The 15,000-nt window shown below is 36.2% G+C and overlaps 1 protein-coding gene across 2 annotated transcripts in view; it reads right to left on the bottom strand.

Moving 5' to 3' along the window:
* Positions 1–7,171: 7,171 nt before the first annotated feature.
* LOC119597406 (methionine-R-sulfoxide reductase B3, mitochondrial-like) overlaps positions 7,172–15,000 on the bottom strand; it is a 96,443-nt gene continuing 88,614 nt past the window's right edge. The window contains exons 3-5 of one of the 2 annotated variants that reach the window (XM_037946976.1): positions 13,405–13,577; positions 12,639–12,844; positions 7,172–12,268 (exon numbers count right to left, since the gene is read on the bottom strand). In XM_037946976.1, coding sequence (XP_037802904.1) covers positions 9,998–12,067 — 2,070 coding nt within the window. In that variant the 5' untranslated portion in view covers positions 12,068–12,268; positions 12,639–12,844; positions 13,405–13,577 and the 3' untranslated portion in view covers positions 7,172–9,997. The remainder of the gene's footprint in view (positions 12,269–12,638; positions 12,845–13,404; positions 13,578–15,000) is intronic. The other variant, XM_037946977.1, reaches the window with a different exon arrangement.

Here is a 15,000-nt window from a genome sequence, read left to right as displayed (position 1 = left end):
TTTCTCTTAATGAAACTTCGAAAAAAAGAAGTGAAACCAGAACGGACTGTCTTAGGAATAATGATATTATTATTATTTTTTTTTGAATCGATATATTTTTATTTTGTGGATGCTTTATACGGTTTAAAAAAAGAAAGAAAGAGGTACAGGGAACAGAGAAGATGAAACATAGAAAGAAAAGGAACGAGAAAAGAGAGAGAAAAAAAAGAAAAATGATATAGAAAAAGAAGAAAAAGAGGATGAATATTGGATAAGGAAGAAGAAGAAGAATAGAGAAGAAGGGAAAAAATAATAAAAGAAATCGAATGGAGAGAGCAGAGAGAATTTCCAATAAGCAACAGGAACCAATATTCAGTAAGAGGCATCGAGGGTCGTTAATCTTGCATGTTGCATTTCTACCTTATTATCTTGCTCTCCATCCTTCTCGTCTCTCTAAATTGTCTTCTGTTCTCGCTCATCTCATTCCTGTTATTCGGTCTTTCCCTTTGTCTGGTCGTCTGGCTCCCTGTCTGTGTCTGTTTGTCCGACTATCTGTCTGTGTATGTTCTCTGTCTATCTGTCTGTCTGTCTGACTGTTATTTTTTGTCTGCCTACCTGCCTATTCTGTCTGTCTGTCTTTTTATCTGTTTGATTATCTACCTGTTTATCTGCCTATCTGTCTAACTGTCTGTCTATCTGCCTATCTGTCTGTCTATATGCCAGTCTGACTGTCTGTCTGTCTATCTGTCTGTCTGTCTACCTGTCTGTCTGTCTGTTTGTTTATCTGCCTGTCTGTCTATCTTCCTATCTGTCTGTCTGTCTGTCTGTTTGTTTATCTGCCTGTCTGTCTATCTTCCTATCTGTCTATCTGTCTGTCTGTCTGTCTAACTGTCTGTCTGTCTGTCTCTCATCCTTCCTCATCTCAATGTTTCCTCTCCTCACTTCTCTCTTTACCTCCTCCCCCCCTCCCTCCCTTCCTCCTCTCTTTCCCCCCTCTTCCTCCTCCACACTCTTCGATTCTGCTTCTCTCCTCTCTCACTTTACCTCCAGCTTCTCTCTTTCACTCTCTTCCCTTCTCTCCTCATCTTTCTTATTTTCTCTATCTTTTTCTTCAAAGGCATCCTATCTTTAACGTCATCCACAAGGATATATCGGATTTAAAGATACAGCATCTTTTTATCAAGGGAGCCAGCCTGACGACGTTTATAGATAGAAGAAATATCGTCAGTGTATTAAAGATTATATACCTATCCATGGCTATTTCTAAATTCATTTGTTTATGAACCCACGAATCGATATTATTAACATCAAAACTTTAAAGATGATTTAATGGTTAGCATTGCTAATGTCATGGCGATAATGGACACATATGAAAGGGGTTTTTGATTAAATCTTTGCTTTAATTTAATAGGCCATGGCGTAATTGTCGTTATTTCAGAGTGATTTTTGCGCTCATGATTTGCATATATCGATCACTGCATTTCATTACTCTTCTGCTCTCTCGCCGTTCATTCTCTTTACCAAGTAAATATTGAGCAGAAGGTAAATTTGAAAATGACTGTCAGGAAAGTTATTAATTTATCTGTTTGACAAATTACGCCCCCTCTCTATCTCTCCTTATGTGAATGTGTGTATATATATATATATATATATATATATATATATATATATATATATATATATATATATATATATATATATATATATATATATATATAATATATATAATATAATATATACATATATTTATAATAGATATATAATATATACATATATATATATATATATATATATATATATATATATATACATATATATACCATATGTATGATGTATATATACTTCTCTCTCTCTCTCTCTCTCTCTCTCTCTCTCTCTCTCTCTCTCTCTATATATATGTATATATATATATATATATATATATATATATATATATATACATACAGATATATATACACATGTATGGATATATATACACACGTACACACGCACACACACACAGACACACAGACACACACACACACACACACACACACACACACACACACACACACACACACACACACACAGCACACACACACGCACACGCACACAAACACATGCACACACACACACACACACACACACACACACACACACACACACACACACAACACACACACCGATATGTTACAGTAACTTTGTTTACGATCTCACATACAATTATACGCTTTTTCTCTATCTCTTTCTTTCTATCTTTCTTGATAACTAGTATCTATACGTGTAAAAGAATTTAGCAGATCATCTAGTAAAACAAAAGTTTTCCTTAAAGTTTATTTTCTTTGGTAAAATCATCGAAGAAAACGACAAAATTTTAAGGATAACAAGTGACATGCGAAGCGCAAGTCTGGTTAAATAATTAAGGAGATTTCATATGTAATATGAAATATATTACAAAATTCTTTTTATAATGCAGTGTGAAATCGTTAACAAAAATACGGTAGAAATGATCAAACTACTACATTTTGAATTTGTTAATGAGAAAAAAAAAAAAAAAAGAAACGCATATCTATATTGACAGGAAAGGAGTGATTCTCTAACATTCTCAAATTTTGTAATGAATCACCGTCATGGTTAATGGAAAAAATACTTTAATAAAAATCTCCTTATTTGCTAGATATTCTGAGGACCCATTTTGCTCATTGTATGATTTTTGTATTAGAAAAATTGAAAAAATGGTACTGTCAAAGTGAATGTTAATTACTCCCTTTTCAATTTTATCTAAATCATCATCATGATCATCCTCATTTTTATCATTAATATTAATATCAGTATTGATAAGGCCATTCAACTATCATTGTTATCATGGCAGATATTTCCTCTTTCCTCTTTTCTGGAAAATGAAAGATGGTTGCAATACTTTCTCGAGAGTCATCGGAGAATGTCATCGACTTTCCTTCCGGTAAAGATAATTTAGTAAATCTATTTTCTATTTTCATCCATCCACGGCGGTACCTCTGATTGGCTATTGGTTTGGCGTCATACTCTTGGATTTCCCTCATTGGCTTTTGGATGGTGATGTAATTTTTCTTCTAATTAGCAGTTTATTTGAACGAATCCTATATCTACTTTTCCTTGGTGAGTGACGTACAGAAACAGAAAACCATTATTGTACATATTTCATATTTAAGGATTGTTCCAAGACGAATCTCTTATGATTATCGATTCGCATCTTCCTCACTCGTGAAGGCTGCCAAAGACTCATAAACCGAACGTGATTCTAAACTCCTTGTTTCCTGTTAGCTCCATCTACCGCTTCTTTACTCTCACTCCCACTATCGTTTACCACTCTCTCAGCACTTTATCGGCTTTGTTTTGCAGGTTCTTGTCGGCGACCATGATGAGTCTGGACCTTGAATCGCGAATTACCAATGTCTCTCTTGACGATACTCTCGCTTTCCTCCACAAAAAATTCCTTTCCTAAGATCGTCATCTACTTCTGCCAACTGACTCCTTTCACTTAATGATCTGTTTATGATGTCTATACTTTGCCTTTTAAGATACACGTCTCAGACCATCAACGATGTCCTTTCGCCGGTTTAGGTAAGTCTGTACATCTTCGAGACTAAGCTCTTGCATTACGCATTTGCCATGTGGCCTTTTTAACTGTAAGGAAACGTAATGCATCTGTATACATATATTTTTCCTGTGTAATCGCATCCGTGAAGAAAAGGGTCGTTATATCTCTTTATTTATTTGCTATGTATTTGTAATGGTAAGATCGATTTCCTGCGATGATACTCCAGTAAGCTGAATTATCCTTATCTTATTCTTGACACTGCCCATGGCAGCATGTGGTGCCAAGATTCTCCTTTCGGAGAGACTCATCAACTGCAAGTCTACTTCTGCCTTATATTAAGGAAGTTCTTTTTACCACCATTCACTTCACCCTTTCAGTTACAAACTCATATTTTGCCCCTACAGTCTAGTTTGCACTAGTTTCCCCTCCACTTCTAAGGAGGGGATCTATGCCTTTCCTTAAGCAGTAGACGGCAACTTAATGAGAACGGTGCCAGTCCTTCCCTGTGCTGCTACACTTGGTGAGACTGGCACCGTACCCAGGGGACACGTCTCTTCACTTCCCACATCCTCAGATTACTGTCATATGCCAGGCACTTTCTCCACACACCGTTTGATTTTTCGACGTGACCTGACCTGCTTCCATTTCCGTATGTTTGTCAAAAACTGAAGCCTACATAAGTATGAATTAGAATTGCGAATAGTGGCTTTTACATAGATATTTGACCTCATTTTCTGTTATCCATCCAGTTTATTGATTATCATTTCTTTGCATTTATAGTATCATGGAAATTAATTGTAATTACGGTAAAATATACAATAGTTATAGCAGAGAAGACATAATTACAATGAAAGAAAACGGAGTTCTTTTCACCGGTAACTACAATAAAAATATTATTTCTTTCCAGTCACCGAGGCGGATCTTCCTCTTATTACATTTTGATGATTTCAATCAGGTTTTAGTAAAATGCTTAAAAATGTAAACTCCAAAGTTCATTCTTCATATCTCATAGATTCTGGGAGTCTGCGCTGTATCATTTATTCATCGTTATCATTGCTGTAGCTATTGTTATCTTTGTGAATACTATTATTACAGGGTGGTGAATATACATACTTCGTCAATACTTTTGGGTTTCTTGGGTGTATCTATAAATAAAACACAGCTTCCAGTTCCCCTTGTTGTGGGGAAATGAAGATCGCTCCAGTATGTTTGAATAAAACAAACCCTTGACGACCGAGCAAAGCCTTGGCAAACTCCTCAGAAATATCGGTGTTATGGCTACGGAGATTAAACATTAACAGTAACATTAGAGTTCGTTCTCAAGTGGCCATGCTCTTATTAACCAATTTGTTTAACGAGGACGATATTCACTGAGGAGTGTATAGTAGTCACGGATGGGTGGGTGAACGATATCATGTAGGGTCGAAAAGCAGAATGGTGGGTAACGATTTGTCATAGAAATTTGCATAGAGACTTGTATATAGCAAGGTGGAATCATACTTAAATGTAGTTCTATTTCATCCATTTCCTACTCTCTTTCACTATCTAGATGTGAAACAAAAAGCGAATAACAAGACATTTTCCCAGTTGCAATCAGGCATGAATAATATCCCTCTGTCAGATAGTGTGGCTAACTTTTAACGAATTATCACAAGGGTAGACGCATTAAAAGGCCGGAGTGTAAAGAGTCTGGAAAATCTGTTAAGCGCTCCATTTAAGTTTGTAAACGAGGCTAGGTTTCTTGTCTTAGAGTGCTAGAACACGAACAAGCGTAAATATATTTCTCTATAATCGTAAAATTAAGTCGTAATTTTCTCCTTATTTTTGTTTGTATATTTATTTCGTTGATAACAATTAATAAACTAAATTTCAAAGGAAAGTGAACAAGGTTTACGAACATATGAATAGTTGAAACAAATAAATGTGTTGGACGTAAAGGTCATATTGCACTAATATATGGATAGTTTGTAGAGAGTTATATTTACTTACGTATAAGTCTTCGGGGAACCTAAAAGGTGCTCCGAGTGGGCGTTAGCTTCAGTGTTAATATCTATATTTCGTAGATATCTCTATGGCTGTATAATACTAGAGTTACAACGATTTCGTACAGCAAGGGAATAGCTATGAGTCTTTGGAACTTTTGTTTTACTCGGGGGATTCACGTAACTTCTAGGTATGCTTTGATAATTTAAGTGAATTGTGCATGAAGAGCATTATAATATACCAAGTTTTACTTATGAAAAATTTCACTGATAGGTCATAAAATTTATAGAAATATACTGTACATCTCTTTCTCTCGGCCACAAACATACATACGCTTTAATATTCTTTATTTCACTCGCATGCTTGCAAACAACAGTGTTTTCCGTAACATTTTCTAATCCACTCCTTAATAACGGAAATATTAGTTTTCGTTGCATGGATCAAGTTTATTTCTCTCATTAAGTAAATTAAAAATATACAAGGAATAAAGAAATAAAACAAGAGTAAGTTAATCATATTTATTTTTACAATAGCTTAATATTACATAACTCAGTACACAAAATATAAAGTACTTTTTATAATATATGTTCATTCTCTTTGTGCTTATAGCTTCTGCACTGGTAACTCAGCAAAGTTCTCCAACATGGCGAAAACATTTTCTGGATCGCCTTTCCGACATTTTTTTTTTTTTTTTTTTTTTTCTAATTAAGTTTTATTCCTTTTCCACCATTTTCAGATAACTTTCTATCGTCTATCCACATTCCCATCATTATTTTCCATCTCAATCAACACTTGATTTGAATGCGGTCTTGAAAAGAGAAAATTTTGGCGATCAAGTTAACCAAGACATATTGCTTTAGGTTTCTCACTCACTTGCCACATCTTGATTTGCTAAATAATCCTACCCCTTCTCCCAAACAAAAGAAAAAAGAACGAAATACACAGAAAAAAAAACGCAGTTCTCAGAGAAAACAGCCAAAAGCAAGCGATCTTGACAACTTGCTCGCCAAAATAAGCACACAATCCATTCGCTTGTTTCCTAATATTTACCAAAGGTAAGTGTCATTCATCTATTTATCTTTCTTATGAAGAAAGGACGTTGCTCTATACTGTATGTATGTGTAGAAAGACGCAATGTAAATGAGAAAGGTGAATGATTATTGTGATGATGATGATGATAATAATAATAATAATAATAATAATAATAATAAAATAATAGTAGTAATAATAATAAATAATAATAATAATAGTAATAATAATAATGATAATAATAATAATAATAATAATACAATTTCAATATAAAGTGAGAATATCATTAAGCCTCATCTTTAAAAAAATAACAAAAAACGATGATGATGATCATTGATGATATAACTAACATTATTAATGATGATGATAAGAGCAATCATAATAATAATTATAACAATGATAACTATTATTATCATCAAATATTGTAGCATAACGAAAAATAATAACCCCTTCATAATAATGATACTATTTGGTAATAATAATTATAATATGCTAAATCTACGTAAAATATCTACAGTATGTCATATAAGGATGATTTATGATCTTTTATAATTAAATTGAACCTAATCATACAAGGATAACATTACAAAAAGCTCTAGTAAATATGTATGTATGTTTCTCTTAAATTTTACTAAAGAAAAAAAAAAATGTCTAAGCACTTTCCTTCTCTCTTTACTTGTACATGATTGTTTTTCGATCTTTCTCAAAAGATTATTTTGATCATATATATTTTTTGGGGGAATTTTAATCTGAATGTTCATCGCTGTTGGCACCCATGACTGGAAGCAATGATCGTGACTTCATATCAACATTTCACAATCCTTAAAATGTTCATTCAGGTTGAAGCCAGGTGTTTGTGAAACGCAATTTACTTGTAAATAAAGAAGAAACGACAAGAACAATAATAATAATAATAATAATAATAATAATAATAATAAAAAATCAACAGCAGGCACTTTCACTCTGGTTTTCGTAACGAAGACAATGAAATTTACGCTCACATTTCCAAAATATTCCTTACAGTTCAAGAAGGTTGTAAACACGATGGCAAATATGAAACAGCTGAACATCGACATTCGTAATAGACACTAAGCTGATCTGAAGAGGATAACAACACATATATGATCATTGTACTGGCATTTCGTTACAAAGAATTGTCCTTTGAGAAGCATTATTTTCTCGGTATATATGTGTGTATATGTATATATATATATATTATGTTGTTTTAATTTGTTTGGAAATTGATACGCAGTGTGTGTGTGTGTGTGTGTGTGTGTGTGTGTGTGTGTGTGTGTGTGTGTGTGTGTGTGTGTGTGTGTGTGTGTGTGTGTGTGTGTGTGTGTGTGTGTGTGTGTGTTTGCTTAATGAATGATACATGATTTGATATATAAAATAAAAAATTGCAATGCTTTAATACCATACACAAATATTTTTGACATATACAAATGATGAAAAATCATTAATAAACCAAAGAAAAGCATAACTTTAAACAAATCAATAACTTAGTCTTATAATATTATAATACTATTCATGATTGTAGCTCTTTCTAATGATAACCCTAGCGATAAAAAATTACTGCATATCGAAAAAGTGGCAGGTTTGAAAAATCAACATCGTTATAACTATTCAACATAATGTCATTATATTAAGCTTGTATATAAAAAGGCCTGAATTCATAGAGTTAACAATGAATGCATATATTAACATGTACACAATATTTTAATGTTAAGACTGTTATCTTACATATTCAGTCCCATGCCTGTTATTTTAAAATTTTCGATCTCACTTAAATAAAACTTATTAAACCAAAATTATTCATACAGAAAAATTACCATTTTAAAAGTTTCGTTTCATAATGCAAATAATAACTAACCTTATATTTCAGGTTATATAAAATTCAATAATAAGGTCATTTTGAGCAATGAACACTTTATACCGATGGACCATAGAGTTAAAAAATACGGTCATTTTACGTACTTCTAAAACAGGACTGAGAAACGATGGTCTTATGTTAATAATGGATTTACGAGATATTTCACGTAACTATAAAATATTAGTCTTCCCTCAATGGAAACGTATTCTACATTTCGTTTTCTTTCGCATTTCTAGCGTTTACCGAGCCATGATAAACAGTATTTATTTACAGAGCTATTTAATCATCATTGGAAATAATCATCTTGCTACATCAAGCCACACAGATGAAAATTTAAAAGTCGTAGATCATTTTCGAATCTATTAATACAAAAAGAAAATTAGTTAATAATAATAATAATGATAATAATGACGGATTCCCTAACTACTCTACATTACCTTCAACTCAATATAGATTCATTTATACACGCATTTGAAATAAATATTCGAAATAAAATGTTAATAATGAGAGGTATAACCCTATAAATTGTCATGAGAATTCCTCCCTGTAACACCGGAGGAAGGAATGGTCATAAGAGCCGTATCTTCGTAAGGAATACTGGTTTAAAGAGAGCATTGAAGAGAAAGATAGACAGACAGACAGACAGACAGATAGATAGACAAAGTGTGTAAAAGACTGAAAACAAAAACATGCATTTAGACAACAAATACAATATGAATACATTGTATTTCATCAATAATGATTTCGAAGAATGCAATGCAAGGAAATCACCATTTCACACCATAAGTATCCAGTAATAAAAGGCCAAAAATCGGATTAAGAGAGGCTTGACTAGCAAGAATTCGTTAATCGACTAAAAAATCCAATATTAAGTTAACATAAAATTTTCAAAACACCACCTGGAAAAATCTGAAAAAAATCAGCAATATACAGTGCTAGATATAAACATTATATACATTTAAGTATCTATTTATCATCCTGCGAAGGAAACAAACCAAAGAATAATAACAACAACTAAATACTATCCAATTGCTAATTCTGTTACACTACTGAGCCATACGATTACTCAAAACTATTGATATAATAAAATATAATCTCAACTTCAAATGCTTTACTAAATAAGCATCTTTTTCAATACTATTTGAAGAAGTGAAGCATACAAAAGTCCTTTTTTCATTAAAGCAGTAACAGTTCTTCAAAAAGGTTACATCCTCCTTTTTTACATCATAAATTTACCTTACGCGAGAGACACTTTGAATGAGTTCAGCCCACTACGGGACTCGAAACAGCGATGCTAAACAATAAAGAGGAACGTTAATCTCCTTTGATTATATTTAACACTGAAGACGTTCAAAACTCTCCGTCAGACAAATGAGTATTCTGCTTGCCATTTTTTTAGCTCCCTGGTGGCGCACGGCTTCGAAATTCGACGACCCTACGTGCCGCCCCGTTCGAACTTCGAAATGAGCGAACTGACCCGCGAGTTCGACCTCTTGATGCTCTCGCCACCCGACGATACTGGACTCAGACTCCGGACGCTCTCGTCGATCCACTCGAAGTCGGGCGTCATAGAATCAGCTGTGAACATCTCCTCTGTCGTGTCGCTGCTGACGAGACACGCCGGGATGCTCATGTCTCTGGTGAACTGCGAAGGACCCACAGCACCTTCGGTCACTCCTTCCTCGAAGGCAGGGACGTCTGTGGGTGTTTTCTCGGCGGATTTTATGTCTGTAGGAGTTTTCTCGGCAGATCCTATGTCTGAAGGGAGTTTTATCGGCGGATCCTAAGCCAGTGGGAGTTTTTTCGGTGGATTCTGTGCCTGATTTGCTGTCACTGTCATCGAAGTCGAATTCTGAACGTCCATCCAGAAAGTCGACCAGACTCAGTCTCTTTTCTTCGTCATCCTTTATGTCCTTCTCCATCAAGGACACATTTTCCAGAATCTCAGCGAGGAGGTCTTCTATGACTGGCAGCTTCTTGGGGGATTCAACCTCTTCCTTTTTCTCTTCCTCTTTTGGCGTTTCTTCTTCTCCCTCTGGTTTCTTTACGTCACTTGGACTGATTTCTTCTTCCTTTGCACTTGCAACCAAACTCACAGCTTCGTCTTCCACAGACTTCTTGGCTGTTTCCTTCTTCTTTTTACGCATTGGTAAAATCACACAGTGACTATAGAACTTTTTGTAGAATGGGTGACTAGCATGTTCATGTACTAGTTCATTCAGACCATGGGTTGCAGGGAGCGTCTTAGTTGTCTTATAAAGGATGGCTTTGCTGTCCGCCGGATCCCCTAAAGTGTTGGATCGCTTGGGCTTAGATGACTTTTCTGGCTTATCGAAAGACCTCCGTCCCCCCGAGCGCCGTATCAAATTCAAATTATCGAGTTTGTCTCTCTCCTCAGCGTCTCCTTTCTTGTCGCCATTGAGAATGTCTAAAGAATGGAAGCTAGCTGCCTCTACGTCATGGAAGCTCGTAGAGTTCCGATCACCTTCGATACCTACTCCTACACTCGACTCCTTGTCACTATAGCCACTGTCCAACAGAGGCTCACTCTTAACGCTATCCCTCTCACTCTTCTTATAGCTAGAATCGTCCTCTTCTTCAGTCGTCGGGCTTTGTACCTGTAGGCACATGCCCCATACTCGACTTGGGTGCTTTCTTACTACCGACCTTTCTCTTTCTCCCCCACTCTCAGCGTTTGCTTCTTTCTTATTAAATATACGCACAAACTTGGACACTTTACTCTCCTTCTTTTCACTGACTAGAGTCTCTGTGTTTGCTTCGGGGTCTGCATCACCCGTTAGCTTATGGATGCCTGGACACTCTTCCAAGAAAATGGACTTTGGAGGGCTTAATTTCACCGCAGGTGTGTTATCCAAGCCTGTATTATCTTCCAGCTTCTCCACCGTGTATCTGTCAATGCCTGGCCAACCGTTTGTAATGATCCTGCCATTATTCAAATTTACTTCAAACTTAGTTTCCTGTGAGATCTCTTTGTCTGGGGATGGTTTGCTCTTTATCATTGGTCCTGTTGGCGATCTCTCATCCTGTAGCAAGGGCTGAGTCTCATTGCCGTTATCTAGTTCTGAGTCATCTTGCAGTTGGTTGTCTGGAGTCTGTACTCTGTCCTTTGTTGTCGATTCATCTACCTCTTCTGTATTGCTAGATTCTTTTGTACTTTCTTTCGCATTATCTGGAAGTTCTTGGTGGTTGTTATTGCTAGCGTTTGATGGGTCAGTGGCCGCCCTTTCCGCTTCCTCGCTCTCTTCATTCAACTCGTTTTCATCTTCTTCAATCACTATGTCACAAGGTTCTATGATGTTGATGGGGATTTCCCGTATGGTGGACGTACTTCTATCGCCATTTTTCAGAACGTTGTTATCCTCCAGGTTCTTGAAAAATCTCTCTCTGGCCGAAAGGTTTCTGGCGCTGGGAGAAACGTACGTCCTGTCGTCCCTGGCCGCGTGCGTCCCCGCCGGCCAGTCGCACTTGGTCTTCAGCCTCTTCGAACTGCCTTCGGCCTCAGCCTCGTCCCCGTGTTTCAGCTCGGTGATGTTCCTCTGTGCGAACACCGCCGGGCTGTCCTCCTTCTGACTCTTGGGCGCACTGCTGACGAACGGCGCCCCGCTCTCCCGCGAGGTTGTCATGGTTCCAGAGGAGACCACAACCTCGTGTTCCCCGCTGGAACCATGGGGCTTTTCTCAGGACTGCGGCGTGGTGGCTTCGCAGGTGTCCATGCTGGAGACGCGGAAACACATGCGGGCACCGAGAGCACATGAGTTCGAGGGCGAGGCTAAGTGCACCAGAGGCTCGGAAGGGCGAGGTGTGGTCGAGGCGCGCACAATCTCCTGAAAGGGAAAAAGGAAAGTTACTAATGATACATTGTGGGTTCATCATACACTGTTTTGTGTATAATTTTCGTTATATCTAAAATAAAGAATCTGTCATCAAAACATTCTTAATGAATCATAAACAAATAGGATCATGTCTTAAACCCACGAAATATTCTCAAAATCTACAGTACTATTAGGTTACCAATCATCTTCTTGATAAAGATGAGACAGAGAGATAAACAGATAGAGAGGTGAGAGGGAAGAAAAAACAGAAGAAAACGACGAACATATACATAAATTCAAACATCAAAGAACGTCTCCCCTCAACCCAAAATACCATAAGCAACCCCACCCTCCTCCCCGCGCAACCCGACCCCACACCCACCTTCCTCAACACCTGCGGGATGGCCTCTTCGTCCACAGGGCCCTGAGGGATGAAGCTGAGGGCGTTGGAGTTGACGCAGAAGCGCTTTCCCGTGGGCTTGGGTCCGTCATCGAACACGTGGCCGATGTGGGCACCGCAGGTCGCGCAGCCCACCTCCGTTCGGGCCAGTGACGGGTTGCACACTAACAGCAGCAAGTTAGCACCAACTGGGGAGAGAAAGGGTGCCGTTAGAAGAGTCAGCATGGGGTTAGAAGACATAAGAATGCTTGCAAGGGTTAGAAAGGGGTTTGGAAGAGCTATGTGGGGTTTAGTGATAGAAATGTTTAGAAGGCGATTTAGAAGCGATGGAAATGTTTAGAAAGGGTTTTAGAAGTGATGGAAACTGACTATTTTGAGCAGAACTGAGTTGCAATTGGAGGAAGTTAGGAGGGAATCTTTTTTTTTTTTTTTTTTTTTTTTTTTTTTTTTTTTTTTTTAACAAAGATAGTCGTCATAAAAGTTATATATGTATATGAAACGACCAGATATATCAGCACAAATAAAATATTCAAGAAAAGCAACTTTACAGGTAGTATAAATAATAATTACATATATGATATAACACAATATAATGCAATAATGATGACGATAACGATGACCACGACTAAGACGACGACGATAATAACAATTACCATCAATACCATTGCATCACTATAAATAACCATTACCACAATAACCATCATTACCACAATAACAACAACAACAACAACGGAAAAAAAACACTTACCATGAGACAGATCCTGCTTGAGAGAGACCTTTTCATTATTGATGACGTCATAGAAAGCAGGCCAACCGGAGCCCGAGTCGTACTTGGTGTGCGACAGGAAAAGCTCCTCCCCGCACACCACGCACGAATAGATCCCGCGCTCCCAGTGTTTGTAGTACTTGTTGGAGTAGGGCCTGTGGAGAGAGAGAGGGGGGGGGGGTTGTTAATGTTTTTGCTTTTTTTTTTTGTTATTTTTGTTGTTTTCGTTGTTATTTTTTTTTTATTGCTGTGGGTTGTAGGGCCTGTCAACAGAGGGTTTGCTTTTAATGTTTTTGCGCTTTGTTGGTTTTCGTGGTTTCGGTTTGGTTGTTATTGTTATTGGAGTGGGTAGTAGGGCCTGTCAACAGAGGGTCTGCTGTTATTTATTTATTTTTTTTTTTGGTTGTTATTGTTATTGATTTTTGTTATTTTTCTTGCTTTTTTGGTTGTTATTGTTACTATAGTGGGCATAGGGCCTGTCAATAAAGGGGTTATTAATGTTTTTTTTCGGTTTGGTTGTTGCTGTTATTGCAGTGGGTAGTGGAGCTTGTAAAGAGTTTTTTTTGTTTTGTTTTTGTTTTTTTCGTTGTTGTTACGGTTTGGTTTGTTATTATTATTATAGTGGGTAGTAGTGTTAGTAAAGAGAGGGTTGGCTGTTATTTTTTTATTGCTTTGTTTGTTTATTATTATTACTGTGCTTCCAGTACCTGTTAGAATATTTCAGTAAAAAGAGTTTGTCGTTAATGTTTTGTTTATTTGTTTGTTCGTGTTGTTGCTTTAGTTGCTATTATTGCAACTGCTATGAATAGTATAATAATGGGTTCGTACTTGCTGGAATACGGCCAAGGAGAGATTTTGTTGTTAATGCCTTTTTTTGTTGTCGTTGCTATTTTAGTTGTATATGTAATATGAAGATTTGTGTCTAAATCAGTCATTCTTAACCTTTTAACCACCACGCCCCCTTTTGGGAATTTGTCCTCCCCTCCGCGCCCCCCTTGTAAATTAATTCCCTCCCAGATTTTAAAGAAAATTAAAGGTATTTTAGTTTTTTTTTTTAAAGAGTATGAATTAGTCGCATTATAATTAAACTTTCCAATATGTGCCCATGCTCTCGTTAAGAGAATAACAAGATAATTAGAGAAATTACTGTTTTTTTTTTCAAGGGCTCGCGCCCCTTTCGGAAAATACTGAAGCCCCTCAGGTTAAGAACCATTGCTCTAAATCTTTTGGTGAAAAAAAAAAAAAAAAAAAAAAAAAAAAAAAAAAAAAAATATATATATATATATATATATATATATATATATATATATATATATATATATATATATATATATATATATATATATATAGCAGTGTTATAGCAACGTAATGTCATAAAGATATGTGAATGTGTTTTTTTCTTATCATTATTATTATTTTTTTTTTTACAAATAACTAAGTGAAGTCATAATCAATGTTTAATATATTGATATACTATTAAAAACAAAATAACACTCCAGTATCAATCATGCATATCTAAACATTAAAAAAAAAAACATACGAATATTGGCGCCAAAACGAAATTGTCAATCCATTAAA

This window comes from Penaeus monodon, chromosome 39 (genome assembly GCF_015228065.2).
Source record: "Penaeus monodon isolate SGIC_2016 chromosome 39, NSTDA_Pmon_1, whole genome shotgun sequence".
Classification (NCBI taxonomy): domain Eukaryota; kingdom Metazoa; phylum Arthropoda; class Malacostraca; order Decapoda; family Penaeidae; genus Penaeus; species Penaeus monodon.
The sequence above is the reverse complement of the archived record's forward strand: the minus strand, read 5'-3'. Positions and strand labels throughout refer to the sequence as shown.